The following is a 15,509-nucleotide window of genomic DNA, read 5'->3' on the forward strand; positions in this document are numbered from 1 at the left end:
GGATAGAACTTTATATGTAAACAAACAAGAAATGTGTTTGTCGGAAACACTATGTCCCCTTCTGCGCCGCTTTGAATTACTTTTTTTTACCTGTGACCTCGAAGGATGACCTTGACCTTTCACCACTCAAAATGTGCAGCTCCATGAGATACACATGCATGCCAAATATAAAGTTGCTATCTTCAATATTGCAAAAGTTATGGCAAAATGTTAAAGATTGTAATTTTTTCTCAAATTCAAGGGGAGATAATTCTGGACTTAAAACTCCGATATTGCTTATTTTCAATAGGGTTTGACTCATCATTCAGATAAAGACACTGTGCAAGTTGGGAAATGATTGGATGAAAACTGTGGACTTTATTGCGTAAACAAGCCTTATTTCACAATTTTCTCAAATTGAAGGGGAGATAATTCTAGACTTTTTAATGTGATGTAACCCATTTTCAATAGGGTTCGAGTCCTCATTAATATAAAGACACTGAACAAGTTTGAAAAGAATCGGATGAAAACTGTGGACTTTATCGCGTAAACAAGAAAAAGTATAACGCACGCACGGACACCACGCCATGACATGAGCTCTTCAGGCCTTCGGCAAGTAGAGCTAAAAACATAACACTGAACTTAAATATAAAATATGTCACAGTTTGGTGGGCTTTTGCCGATATTATCCACAACTCGCCGCGTTTAGCTTATAGAAATACAAAATCCATTGAAAACACATTACACACACTGACCATGAAAGGTTTTAACAATTAACGCTAATCCGTACACATCTACCTAAACGCATTTAGATAAACTAGCATGACTGCATTAGTGTTGTTTAGGAAACGTCCTGTGTGTTAAGTGCATTGTGTAGGATTGCAAAACAAACGTAGGAAGAGTGTGTAGAATACTTTTGGAAGTATTGTCTTCCGAGCCAACAGTACAATTTTAACATTGGAATACTATTTCTTTGGGATCTGAAATTTGTGGATGAGAAGACAGTAAGCTGACTTTGTTTTGTTTTCAAAAATCGTAATCAAAGTGTAATGTTACATTATTGCTGTGTGCACCCATGTGTTTATAGCGCTACAACACTCCAGCTTTTAAAGCCAGCACGTACATGTACACACAATGCTAGTTCGATACTCAGCGCAGTAAACATCAAAACACTTTTTACCGCGTCTAGAGAATGATATGCTGCTCCTCTGCGCATTACTGTCAAATAAAAATTAGCAGATTATCAAATTGATATTAAACTCATTTAAAGTCATTTGTCACAATAATTGAATATATACATGTATTGCAAAATTTCACCTTTGCAGTTAATTCATTTACAAAAGATATATTAAATACAGTAATTTAACACAAACATAAACTATGTAATATATCAGAAACATCTGCGTCACATTTAAATCAAAAGTAGTAAATATAAACCTCCAGTGTAATGAAATGAACCAATAAAATTAACTTAACTGAAATATAAGGTTTACTTATTTTTTGTTAATGAAAATATGTTTCTTAAAAATGTTCAAAATAGTCCATGTTAAATTGTGCAACAAGCCCACGTTAAAACAAAACACAAGAATAAATACATTGACATAATATTGAAAACATTTAACATTAGACAACGTTATCTTTGTGTCTTCTCTGAACCATTTCAACAACGTAACGTCTCAGACGCAGTTCTCCATCGCGTCTCTGATGTTTAAGCTTGCGTCTCATTACTTCAAAACTTCTGTTGTACACGCTACTTCCATATTTACGTCGTGTTAGAATTCTTTGTATCTCAGATGCGACATCGGCTCGCTCCTGAGCGTCTATCTTGTCTGCGCGTGTAAGCTCGCCGGTGTCTTGCAAACTGTCCATTTTACATTTACGCTCATGTTCCCGCTCTTTGGCACGTTTCTGACGTCTCTGATCTAGCTGGCTACAATTCAGGCAATACAATAAAAATTATATAAAAAATCGTTAGAAACTAGCATGTTTCCCATAAGTATATCAGGGACATTTGGCACAGACATAATTTTGTTTTAAAGTCTCTATAACGCTCAAAATCAACGAAAATTTCGTAAAGAATTTCGTAAAATAAAGTTAACGCCTAAGCAATCAGTGTTCCTTATAGCTAGAGCCACAATTTCAACGCTGGATGTGGTATGATTACATAGATTTTTGTAGATACAAAATGCACGTTTTTATTTATTTGTGACACAATTAATTCCATTTATATTTCCCGCGAATATATCTATTCATACGACACACGAACACTTAAATGGTACCAAAACAAAACAATAATAAAAACGAGCATTTTGTTTCTACAAACATCTATTTTAACAGACCACATCTGGCGTTGAAATTTCGGCAACTGCCAAAATGAACAATGATTTTTAATTATTTAGCTTTAGTTTACGAAATATTGTACGAAATTCTCGTTGATTTTGAGTGGTAATGTTACTTTAAGTTTTTTTAAGTAAACCTCAGTAAACGTGTGTTCAATTACGTCTAAAATGTATAAGAACAACGATTAAAATTAATATTGGTCTCTTCGTCAGGCAAACAGTTACCTGTTGTTGTTTTTTTTTCATTTTTAAACTGCACATTTCGTGTAAAATGTATACATGTATACCTCTTGTGCTCTTGCACAGTTCAAATTGAGTAACATCGCGTCTTTGTGACGTGATGTTACTCAATTTGAACTGTACAAGAGCGCTATAAGGATTTTTTCCGTTCAATATATTTTATTTTGCTCGTCCAAAGGTGTTTGTGGGTCGAGGGCATCCCACTCCACACCGTACAGAGTGTACAAGCAAAATATATGCATATTATAACACATTTGATATATTTTACACTCAATAGCTTTTACATTACAATATAAACAATAGTTGTATCGTTAAATAATTAATTACATTCCCGTATAACAACTACTGGAAAATGGGAAACAATAGCGCTCTAAGGATTTAACGATGCTAAAACAAGTTTCAGTTAAACATGAACATTTTATTTGTCACGAAATGGTAAAACGTAGTATTTTTGAGTCAGATGTAAAGACTATAAGCCTACACGGAAAAATCAGTTTAGCAACGTCATCCGAAAATAGGTATCATGCCGTAGGCGGCCAGCTACATTCCAAACAAGTTTGCAACTTCGCGCAATCTGGACAGGAGTTACCCTGTCAACTTTATAGTCACGCACGGCTCCGTAGTCCCTTTAGCGGACCAGGTAGCTCATGACAAGATTGACCCATATGGCATAAGACCCATTTCCGCAGGATGTGACATATTGTCACACAATTTTTGTGGCTAGTATGTCAATATAGGCCTACCTTATATCAAGCACGTTGTTGATTTTCAGTCTGTTCACAAATATGTCCATAGTTCTATCACTAAACGGTACGTGAAGCAACTGCAGGGCGAATTATAAAACATACACATTTTGTTGGAAGATTACACCTTCAATCGTTATGTAACACTTTTTACCAGCCCCAGTTCGGTTAAGAAGCAGTGTTCGCACAAACAAACGGATAGAAACCGAATTGAACTTGGCTTATGAACATTTTTCATAATAAAATGTACCATATAAATAAAATCAAAGTAAAACTTTAGCTGCACCAGCAGGAGATGAATCTTACATGGTATATATTTATTAATTTCATGAAACGATTACCAAACACACACAAAAACATTCACGAGATCATTAAGACTGTCAAACAGTCACACTTAAGGAATATTGACTATGAACAAGTATAACATAAAAAATACTTGCCGTTAAAATAAATGAAACGTCTGAAGAAGAAATTGTGCGTTGTAAATCAGCCGATACATCTGCAAAAAGAGAACAGTCATTCCCTGGAATTTTAATTGAGAAAACAAACAACGAAATAAGCCATACGAAAACATATAATCATGTTGGCCTTTGTTGACATTTCGGCGATTTAAATGGTTGATTGTTTTATAGTTTTGCTTTTTTATAAGAACACAACATGTGTTTTCCATTCCAAGGAGTAGACATTTGACCGCGATCAACAATGCTTGATCGCTAAATCTAGTAGTTTTTCTACCAATCTAACTATTAGGAGTGGTGTCTCTCAAGGTTCTAATTTGGACCCTCTCTTGTTTCTAATTTATATAAATGATATTGAGTTATTACTAAACCAATCAGACATAGACTTGTATGCTGATGACTTGACACTATATGCTACAGGGGCCAATCCTTCAGAAATTTAGACTCACTTACAAAATGATATTTATTCCATACAAAAATTGTGCACCCTCAATAACATGATGATAAACCCTAAGAAATCAAAGTGCATGCTTATTGGCTCAAAACAAAATAAGAATATCAACCTTGATCTGAAAATAGACAATAATGGTATTGAAAATGTCACTAGTCATAATATTTTATACTTTAATAATACTTTATATCGACAAACATCTGGGGCAACGCTAATAAAACCAATTTAACCAAAGTGAATGTTTTTCAAAAACGCGCAGCGAAAGTCATTTTACAAAAGCCAAATAGAACACCATCCAAAGAATTGTTTTTACAGCTTAATTGGCTCTCGTTTAATAATAGATGTAAATACCACACGGCAATATTAATATATAAATGTGTCAACGAGCAGACTCCAGAATAATTAAATGACATAACTTTTCTCGAAATCACAAATATAACGTAAGATCTGCCACCCATAACGATATTGTTAATACCAAAGCGAATACAAGCTATAAGAAACGAGCTTTTTCATACCATAGCATGGATATTTGGAACAGTATACCAATTGGGAAAAAAATGGAATACTCTATCTCTGCGTTTAAAAGGCAATATAAAGTACATTTATTTTCTAATCTATGATATGTCATGTTATTTTCTAATCAATGATATTTCATGTGTGTCCGTCTAAAAGGCAAAATGTGTGTTATGTATGGGTGTAAGAAAATATTGTTTGAATGTTTTACTTGTTATCGACCTATTTGTGTATGTTATTTTAAGAAGGCCACATTGTAAAAAAGAATTGATTCATCTGCATAATATTTATAATGTGTCATTGTCTGTATGTGTAACTTTCTTTAAATAAAGCTTTTATTATTATTATTACTACTATTATTCAATACATCTAATCAATGAGTGTTACGGAGAGTACGGTCGAAAAACCGCCGTCTTTTCAGTCATGTTATTATCAATTGAAAGTCTATTGTTTGTGTTTAACGCAATGTTATCATTTATGCAAGTTTCGGCTTATTTTATTAAAATATATTCAATTTAGCAGTGGTTTTGTATTATAGTGGGAACCCGGATCACCTTACCACTTGTTCGATATGGTGACCACCAGCCTAACTCACGTACGCTGGGAACGGGTATTGAAGCACCGCGCTAGCTCGACTGCATGACAATTAGTGTTTTCATATCATAATTCAAAATCGTTAGTCATGTCTTAACTTATATATGTGAAGATCAGTCTTAAAGGAGCGCAAGTTTCTGACCTGATGATTCCTTCATACTTTACTTGATATACAAAGAAATTAATTTAATATATGAAATTCTTATAAGCCGATTGCTTTTGCAGTTGTATAATATGTTGTGAAACAGGTCATCCATTGATCTTGGTTTTTAAATATAGCATTTTAGTAGATCCTGCATTTCATAATTTTCAGGTTCATTCAATTTACGGTGTTCAATAAATATGATAACACTGATTGATAGAGCTTAACCATGCAATAAATATCGTTCTAATAAGTCAAAACAACATTCTAATGTACCGCACTCAATTTGGCATTTACCTTCTTGTAGAAACATTTTTATCTCAATTGAACAATATATGTGTCGTGTTCTGAGAAAACTGGGCATAATGCATGTGCGTAAAGTGTCGTCCCAGATTAGCCTGTGCAGTCCGCATAGGCTAATCAGGGACGACACTTTCCGCCTAAAATGGATTTTTGCTAAAAAATACTTCATTTAAACGAAAAATGTCATAAAGCGGAAAGTGTCGTCCCTGATTAGTCTGTGCGGACTGCACAGGCTAATCTGGGACGACACTTTACGCACCTGCATTATGCCCAGTTTTGTCAGAACGCTGCTCATATGTATAACTTATTATTGCTTGATAAATAGTTTGTTAAGAGCATTTTACATCTATAACATATTCAACAAAAGAAACCTTTTCAAATGTGAATGTAGACATTCTTAAAATTACGTTTGTATAAACATTTCTGAAACACATTTTGGTATTTTAAAAAGGTTATGTAAAAACAGAAAACAACAGTTGTATCTGAGATTTTCTGAATTTATGCAATAGACGACCTGTTTTATAACATGTTATACAACTGCAAAAAAACGTTCCATTTTATGAATGCTGTTAAGTGGAAATCGTCGACTAAGAATGTGTGAATGTGTTGACCTTTTGTTTAGGTTTATACTATTAACACCTTAAATCTTGACAAATGATGTAAAAAACAGAAACCAACATTGTATATGAGATTTCCTGAATTTAAGGACTCAATCTAGAAATACCAATGGATGAACTGTATTATAACATATTATACAACTGCAAAAAACGTTCCATTTTATGAATGATGTTAATTTGAAATCGTCGAAAAGAACGTGTGAATGTGTTGAACTTTTGTTTAGGTTTTATACTAGCAACACCTTAAATCTTGACAAATCATGTAACACGTTCTTAAACAACCCTGTCTTCAAAACCCTTGTGAGAACAAGTTTTAATACGTATTGAACATTTTCAGCAAACGTAAATTATATTAAAAGTTCATAGACAGTTTAAATGAAATAAGATTGCATTCACCACCGGATTGTGACAATTCCATATATTATCAAAAGCGTCGATTTGAGACATCGGCTTCAATTTGATGCATTTTTTGTATTTAAGTATACACGAACAAACCATCAGCATAAAGCACAGCACATACAAATTGACTACCTTTTACAAAATTCTCAATATCGAGTCCAATAACCCTGCTAAGCTCTTCAAATACCACAAAGTCTGTCGCTTCTAAAACAAGAGCTTCGTCCAGATCATGTATGCCAAGGTCCGTGCCGATGATTTTCCCATACGTAATGGTAATTTCACGTGCTTGTTTCAATGTATTCAACGTTTGCACAAAGTTGGCCTGAACGTCAATACTCTGAAAAAAACCCGTATATTTGAGCCTTGTTCTGAGAAAAACTGGGCTTAACGCATGTGCGTTAAGTGTCATCCCAGATTAGCTTGTGCCGTCCGAAACTTGATTTTCGGTAAGGAGGGACTTCAATAAAACTAAAAATACCATAAAAGCGAAAGTGTCGTCCCTGATTAGCCTGTGCGGACTGCACAGGCTAATCTGGGATAACACTTTACGCACATGCATTAAGCTCAGTTTTCTCAGAACGCGGTTAATTTCTATTTCATAGGCATCTTGCTAATATTAGATCACGATGACATGCTCGTATTGAATGTCATTTTTAATTTTACAAAAAAAAATTGCTTTTGTTTTAATTTTCATTTTGTGACTTTCTTCTGTGAAAAGTAATTTCAATATGAAACAATGATTCCAAATTAACATCTTGATGAACAGATTTCTTGTTTTTAAATACATACATCCATATAAATGTGTGATAGGCCGATGGCTGGATTTTCAGTGATGAATGTTAACACGTGCATAGCGTCTTCAGAGTTAAGAGGGTTGAAGTCAATCTAAAAAGAAAAATCCATCAGTTATTGCTGGTCACATTATGTTGTTTTATTTCTTTTGCTACATGAAACAATTCATTTTAAATCAATTTGTAAATCTACCTAATCGATCTAGACATATATTCTTCAAACGCGGATAAACTAAAAATCATTAGTTCATGTAGTTTATCGGTCGAAGCTAAAATGCCTTTCGTTGAGATCATCTACACATAATGAGTATCCCATTGTGAACTATTGACCGAGATGCATTCAGTAGTTACAGAGCAGGTATGTGTATTAATACACATACCTGTTACAGAGGACACACAATTGTCTGACTATATATCAAATAGTAGACAGCCAGATTAAGGGCGATAATTCTGCTAATACACGTAGCAGATAAAATTCTTTTCTTTCAATTTATCTAAACATTAAGGTAATTTCGCTGTGAATGTTAGGGCAAAATCAATTAAGTATTTAAAACAAAATTTGGGAACTATATACCCTCTTTATGGACAAAAATACAAAGGGTCATTGCTTGCTATACCAAAACAAGTCACAGCAAGAGTTCATTTAATTTACAATCATTTACACATTCAGGTCATTCATCTGTGAACGTTTTAGCGAGATCCACCTTGTGGTTAAAGAGGAGTTCACGTCCGGGCGGATAAGTGCGATGCTTTTTGCCTCTCGCATCAAAGAGGGCATACCGGTACGAATGCTATTTACCAACCATGCGTACTAATATGATGCCATTGGTTAACTTAAATACCCCGAGCGGGTTTAAATGTCTTAAAATAACCAGCAAGTGGAGATAGTATACACCTTTAGGACACGGAGAAATGCATTTTTCTTCAATCCTCCGAACAGATTGTTCAGACAGGCTCTGTCGATCCTGTTTTTCGCGAGATTTAGCTCCCTCAGAGTAGTATTTTTCTCTAATGCCCTTGCGAGGTCTCGGCACCCTGATACATGTAGTCCGTTGGAGGACAAGTTCAGCTGAACTAAACCTGTGTTTTTCTGCAACGCATGAATTATTTCCATAGTGTGTTTTACTGTATATATAGTATACCAAGTAACAAATATATTTCTTGTGTGAATCTTTGATGTATTCCGTAGCGTAGAGTTAATTGGTATTTTTGAACATTTCCATAGTAATTTTGGAGGACATGTAATTCAAAATTAAACGTATTTCTGTGTATAGTAGAAAAAAACCATTATCACAAAAAGATTTTAGTAACCATGTCGAAAATCTTAGATTCCCAATTATATTAACACAGCTATACTTAACCATTGCCATAGTCAACCAAAACCATGTATTTTACGTTTTTTTTTTCAAATTTGTGAATATATAAAATGTGGGATTTGTTTGAATAGATAACATGTGTTTCCCGAATATTGAGATAACGTCCATTTATTGTTCGCGTAATTCAACATAATGCATTATGAAACTTGATAAGAGTCCTGTTATAAAACATGTATGAGTATGCGCTCACAAAACTAAAAATACTCCACAGCATTTCGTTATTGTTGGCGACTCATTTTGTGACACTAAGGTATTAAAAAGATTATTTGGCAAAGAGTGATACATTGTTTATGCGTATACTGACAGCTAAAAACAAACAAAACATTGTTACCTCAACGACTTAAAAACAACTCAAACGTCTGTTCATCGGTATTCAAATCAAAGTAAGATCGGAGTAAAGAAAAATGTTAAATTGCAATCCGTTGAGTACAGTGACAGCAATAAACAATGAAAAATATATGGGACTGGATTTATGCTACCAGATTTGTTCAAAACAACGCATTAATCATATGACCTGATAACCAGAACAGCAATGTGGAACTTTAATCAAGGCTATCGTGAACACTTATATGTTTATAAACAATTGCGTTTTGTCAAGAACTACATTGAAAATGGGACAAACTTACATATTCATCAAATATATTCATACTCTTAACCCCAATAACGAGCAATCTGCAACATACCGACAACGTTTGTGCAAGTTTAGTGATGTTGGTCACCTGGTTGTTACCAAGATCCAGCCGTTCTATGGTGTCATTAAATGCTGAAAACAAAAACACAATGCCCTTGTTTAGTATTTAAAAAATACCAGGATAAGTATTGATAGGATTTGCGAGGTGTTCCTCCATCAAGAAATAATAAACTTAATTTATTTGACATCCACATGTCAATATTGTTGTTTGGGGGACTTTAAGTAAAGGCAAAGGTGTTTAATTTAAATATTAATTGCACATACATTGTTCGCTATAAAGTCATGCAATGGTCCGTAGTCTCGTTTACAGACAGCATTCGTAAAGTCTGCTCGGGAGCTGATTTCTCCGCATATGGTATGAGGCCCATTTTCTCATGACACGGTCATATTTAATGAGAATGACACATCGGCAGTTTAAAACGCCGCAATAAAAAATCGCGGTGAAAGTTCATCACAACGCATGACCAATTAAATGTGTTTGCCTCCAAGTTTGTGAGCTACTGTGGCAAACATCATTTCCTTTAATTCCTCTTGTCATTCAAATGGTAGCTCACCTAGCGATTCAGCCACAATATCAACCCCTACGTCACCAAGGTCATTGTTGGAAAGGTCAAGGACTTTCAGATTTAGCGAGTCCTGCAATAAACGGCGAGGTACAGATGGATGCGGTATACTTAATCTCTACGTGCTATGAATTCCATCTTTACTGTTACAACAAGCCTCCACTATTCATTTACCTAACAAAATGTTAGTTTGCGTTTGAACTGCATTTAAGTCGCGTTCTGAGAAAACTTGGCATAATGCTTGTGTGTAAAGTGTCGTCCAAGAATAGCCTGTGCAGTCCGCACAGGCTAATCAGGGACGACACTTTCCGCTTTTATGGTATTCTTCGTGTAAAGGAAGTACCTTTTTTCCGAAAATCTTGGTTAGGCGGAAAGTGTTGTCCCTGATTAGCCTGTGCGGACTGCACATGTTAATTTGGGACGACACTTTACGCACTGGCATTATGCCCAGTTTTCTCAGAACGCGACACATTTGGTGATGAATACAGGCACGCATACGTTACTCTTAGTTCTGTGTTCGAAACCAAGACTGTAGTTTAAACAAGCAATCTACCAGGACATGTGATGACCTGTTTATATATGATTCAATTATGTTCAGATTACTTTTACACGGTTTTGGTTTTTAAATACCAGTTATCTCATTTAAGTAATAAAATCTCTTAGTAAAAACATTACCTCGATTAAGGACTTAACAGCAACACAGCGCGTGCCACTCAGACCGTTTCCTTCAACATAAAACAACATATCAAATATATATATATATATATATATATATATATATATATATATATATATATATATATTATATATATATATATATATATTTGGAATGTATTATACAGTTTCAGAAGTAAAGTTTGAATCAAGGAAAGAAATTGGTGTTGTGAAAAAAATACTTCAATGAATAAATGCACATGACATAGTCAAAATATTCAAGACCGCCCTCTATACCTCATGCTTTTGTTAAACAAAAATAGCGAAGTACTTTCTTCATACAATTCACAAGAAAAGGAAATAATAGTCACAACCAGTATTTTTAGTCCACTGTAAGGTTAAATATTGCAATGAAAGCTTAGAATTATGGCAAATGAATCAACTAGTAACATTTGCTTAAAATACTATTGTATTATATAATGTGTAAATATCTTTGAGTAAAACTTCTTTGGTATGTATTTGATCTGCATGTATTTGTATTTTTACTATAATGCAATATTACACAGTGACAGGAATACCTGTCACTGTTCTTACCCGCCAAGCTGATGGAACTCAATGAGTCAGTTTTCTTTACGCTGTCTGCTATTAGTTTCACGGCATCGGGACCAAGATTGTTATCGGCAAGATTCTAAAACATTGTATTAGTTAGTATACATATGTTAGTCTCGTTTTAGCAATATATTTGAGCCTTGTTCTGAGAAAACTGGGCTTAATGCATGTCCGTAAAGTGTCACCCCAGATTAGCCTGTGCAGTCCGCACAGGCTAATCAGTGACAACACTTTCCGCTTTTTTTCGTTTAAATGAAGACTCTTCTTATCAAAAATTCTATTTAGGCGGAAAGTTTCGTCCCTGATTAGCCTGTGCAGTCCAATCTGGGACGACACTTTACGCCTATGCATTATGCCCCCTTTTTCTCAGAACTTGACTCATGTGTACGTGTGTCAAACGGTTACGGTATTCATTTCCAATATAATGCAGCCCGAAGGTGCATGCATTTAAAGATAATATTGACCCTGTGTATGTACCGTTAAAAAAGATTACGTAAAATGCATGATGAATTTATAAACAATATACAAGTATACTGCACATCTATTGCAACTGAAAACAACAACGAAGATGGCTGTCTTCATGTCAAAATAATGTCACTTTGCAATCCATTTATCTTAAATAGTAAACAATGTGATACCATAGTATATTTTCTTTCATATCAATTTCTAATTACAAATCCTTTGATTCATTTGAAATGTATGTATAACACATAAAAATCGCTTCTTTCCAATTATTTAGACGTGTCCTGTATCCAATATATTGGTCTTGTTTACTCATGGTTCAGGTTTTCTTTGCCTTACAAAATAACCACTGTGTATTCCATACTAACCCAATATTATCTATTTTGATAAGTACACCTTATTAACTCGACTGAAAACAACAAATACCGCAAATATGTATTAATATATATTTTTGATACAATAGTAACAGTTTATATAATCGTTTGTATTTAACATGTAAGCTGAAAAGCGAGAATTAAAAAACGTATAATTCTTATAATCGTTTTGACGTTAATGTGCTTGAATCGCGTTCTTAGAAAACTGGGATAACGCAGGCTGGTATGGCGCCACGCTGACCGCATGCGACATTACATCCATTTTCAGATGGCGCGGGTTATTAACCCATTTATACCTAGTGGACTCTCCCATCCTTCTAAATTGGATCAATTTATATTAAAAATAAGGGAAACCTTGTATGTTTATTTCTATATTTATATTTTTTTTACAGAAATTCCTTTCAGCAAACAGCGAAGACCCAGATGAGACGCCGCATCATCATGCGGCGTCTCATCTGGGTCTACGCTGTTTGCCAAGTCCTTTTTTCTATACGCTAGGCATAAATGGGTTAATTCTTCATTGATACCTTTTATGAAAACTATAATAAGAGTTTTTCTTTTAAAATGTTAACGTCCCTCAATAAAGTAATAGGTCTAACTCTCCGTTAGTCTATTTAAGTCAAGTTACTTGTTGGTAAATCAATAAAATACATCCACTGGGGCTTTAACTAATTTAGGGGACCACGCAAATAACCCGGCATTAATTACAAAACAGACGTGTAAACACAAATGTTATGTTCAAAACCATACCAAATTCTTAATGAAATTGTTTTCGGTAATAAGTAATGCGATGTACTCGGCTCCTTTCGTCCCGATCATGTTTTCGGTAAAGTCCAGCGTATGAATGTTCATCGTCTCCTGAAGTAACCATGGAAATAAGACAATATGACGTATTTACTAAGACAAACAAAAACGAAACGCGTTACCATTGAGACACAAACATGACGTATTTTCCAAAGGGCAAAATACTATTTTAGTATTGTATTTAATTTAATGGAATAAATACAATCCTCATTCGCTTCATCCTACAAGCTGAGTTACTGTGCTGAATAAAGTGCTTCATTTCTTAATATAACGATGGTAGGAAAAGGGTAAAGGTTGTTGCAATTAATGTTTTGTGTGCTTATCACAAAACTCATACTTGAGGAATTTTACCTTTTGGATAAAGATTTGACCATGCAATCAGGAAATGTTAAATTTTCATATAATATGATAAAATAATATATAAAAAATCCAAACGCTAAAAAGGGCTCACGGCTAGGGCAATTGCACACGCCTTCACGTCGTCGGGCCCTAATCCCTGCCGAGGAAGCACAACGGCCTCACCGGCGAGCATTTTGTAGCAGCGTGCTGACCGCGTGATGCCCTGGAGGCGGCACGCCTTTAGATACATTTCTTGGGCGTAGGTCCCCGGCTTGTGAACGAGATGCGGATAGAGGGGTGGCTCCTCCGGCTCTTCTGCTGTAAAGGACAAAAGTTACTTACATAGTTCTCTGTAGTTTATAATATTATAACGGTTTGACATAGCTTATTAACAAATGCACAATATATAATGACATATTGACTCAATATAAGGTTATAAAGGCCTGTAGTATCCTATTAAATCAATATATTGTTGCTTTAACTAATTTTATTGATAAATGCACATTTTATAATGACCTATATACTTTATAACAAGTTACAAAGAAATGGTATAATGTCTTGTTGAATCTGTATAAGAGCGTTCAAACTTTAAATATTCACAAATGCATTTCGTATAATTACATATTGACTCGATATATTGAAAAAGTGACTATATACATGTTTTATTTTGTACGTATAAGACAGTCAAGGCTTTCCATTACAACCTCTATATACTGTATATAGTTTTGTTGATTCTGAATGTATACAGGAAGTCCGTATAATCGCATATCATATGAAGATAGATCAATTTAACACATTTATGCCTAGTGGACTCTCCCATCCTTCTTAATTGGATTAATTTATTTCCAAAATTAGGAAAGTCTAGTATATTTATTTCTATATTACAGAAATTCCTTTAAGCAAACAGCGCAGACCCTGATGAGACGCCGCATCATGCGGCGTCTCATCTGGGTCTACGCTGTTTGTCAAGGCCTTTTTCTAGACGCTAGGCATATGTGATTAAACTTGTTACATATGGTAGTCTTAACTGAGCATCGCTCTCTAATAAATGGCCTTATGCATGTGCGTCAGTGTCGCCCCACGGTAGCATGAACCGTCCACAATTACTTTTCAAGGACGACACTTTCCGCTAAGACTGTATTCTCATTTAACAGAAACTTCCTTTAAACAAGAAATTCCATAAAAGTGGATATGCATTTATAATAGTGGCCAGTTAATTATTAATCTTTTCTCTATAGTTGTATTTATACGAATGGCTCAATGATGCCGATGTAATAATAACAAAAAGATATGAAGATGCATAGAACTCAATCTTGCAACATGTGAAGGTTTTAATTAAACTGTATATACCATCGAAATCAAACTCTCCTTTGAAAAATTGATCCGGATCGAAGTGGTCTATACTTCCACTAAGGGACGAGTTGCGGTCTCCAGAATCTAACAGTGACGCAGAGAGCGTGCCCTTTGGCCGTCGGCTGACTTTCGCCGGCGTCAACGTCATAGCACGTGACTTTACCGCCGGGTAGATGGCACTCCGGAAGCGGAGCACCTTCTTGTAGCCGCAGTCGACGTTTGAACGTCGGATGAGGTCCCAATCGTTAAACTGAAAATACAATTTCACCATCATCATCATCATCATCATCATCATCATCATCATCATCATCATCATCATCATCATCATCATCATCATCATCATCATCATCATCATCATCATCATCATCATCATCATCATCATCATCATCATCATCATCATCATCATCATCATCATCATCATCATCATCATCATCATCATCATCATCATCATCATCATAATCAATCATCATCATCATCATCATCATCATCATCATCATCACCATCGTCATCATCATCTTCTTCTTCTACTTCTTCATCGTCATCAGCATAAACGTAATCATTATCGTAATTATGATCATAACTGTAATCATTGTCATGATCGTCAACATTATATAATCATCATCATGACCATAACAATGTTGATTTTATGAAACTAATAACGATGACGTATCGTAAATACTATAACTTTCCTGACGTTTAAATATAAAAAAATTAT

General features: G+C 34.7%; 2 protein-coding genes across 2 annotated transcripts; both read right to left on the bottom strand.

Moving 5' to 3' along the window:
- Window positions 1–1,525: 1,525 nt before the first annotated feature.
- Window positions 1,526–3,436, bottom strand: LOC127877277 (uncharacterized). Its single transcript, XM_052422965.1, has 2 exons — window positions 3,302–3,436; window positions 1,526–1,909 (listed from the first exon to the last, which is right to left on the bottom strand). The coding sequence occupies exons 1-2, from the start codon at window positions 3,349–3,351 to the stop codon at window positions 1,603–1,605; spliced, it is 357 nt and encodes a 118-aa protein (XP_052278925.1). The 5' UTR covers window positions 3,352–3,436; the 3' UTR covers window positions 1,526–1,602.
- An 881-nt stretch (window positions 3,437–4,317) lies between these two features.
- LOC127878858 (leucine-rich repeat-containing protein 74B-like) lies at window positions 4,318–15,065 on the bottom strand. The gene is made up of 11 exons (XM_052425383.1): window positions 14,792–15,065; window positions 13,554–13,759; window positions 13,049–13,156; window positions 11,448–11,541; window positions 10,875–10,924; window positions 10,191–10,272; window positions 9,629–9,708; window positions 8,465–8,659; window positions 7,568–7,663; window positions 6,911–7,115; window positions 4,318–4,328 (listed from the first exon to the last, which is right to left on the bottom strand). Exons 1-11 carry the CDS (start codon window positions 15,063–15,065, stop codon window positions 4,318–4,320), a joined length of 1,401 nt encoding a protein of 466 aa, XP_052281343.1.
- Between the last annotated feature and the right edge of the window lie 444 nt (window positions 15,066–15,509).

Source organism: Dreissena polymorpha, chromosome 4, assembly GCF_020536995.1.
Source record: "Dreissena polymorpha isolate Duluth1 chromosome 4, UMN_Dpol_1.0, whole genome shotgun sequence".
Taxonomy (NCBI): domain Eukaryota; kingdom Metazoa; phylum Mollusca; class Bivalvia; order Myida; family Dreissenidae; genus Dreissena; species Dreissena polymorpha.

Bases quoted from the DNA above. Each gene is read 5' to 3' on its own strand.
- LOC127877277 (XM_052422965.1), bottom strand. From the start codon at position 3,351: ATGGACATATTTGTGAACAGACTGAAAATCAACAACGTGCTTGATATA. The intron at 1,910-3,301 runs GTAGGCCTATAT...CCTGAATTGTAG, and splicing joins AACAACGTGCTTGATATAAG to CCAGCTAGATCAGAGACGTC.
- LOC127878858 (XM_052425383.1), bottom strand. From the start codon at position 15,065: ATGGTGAAATTGTATTTTCAGTTTAACGATTGGGACCTCATCCGACGT. The intron at 13,157-13,553 runs GTGAGCCCTTTT...TGGTTACTTCAG, and splicing joins CGTGTGCAATTGCCCTAGCC to GAGACGATGAACATTCATAC. The intron at 7,116-7,567 runs GTATGTATTTAA...GGTTTTTTTCAG, and splicing joins TATCACACATTTATATGGAT to AGTATTGACGTTCAGGCCAA.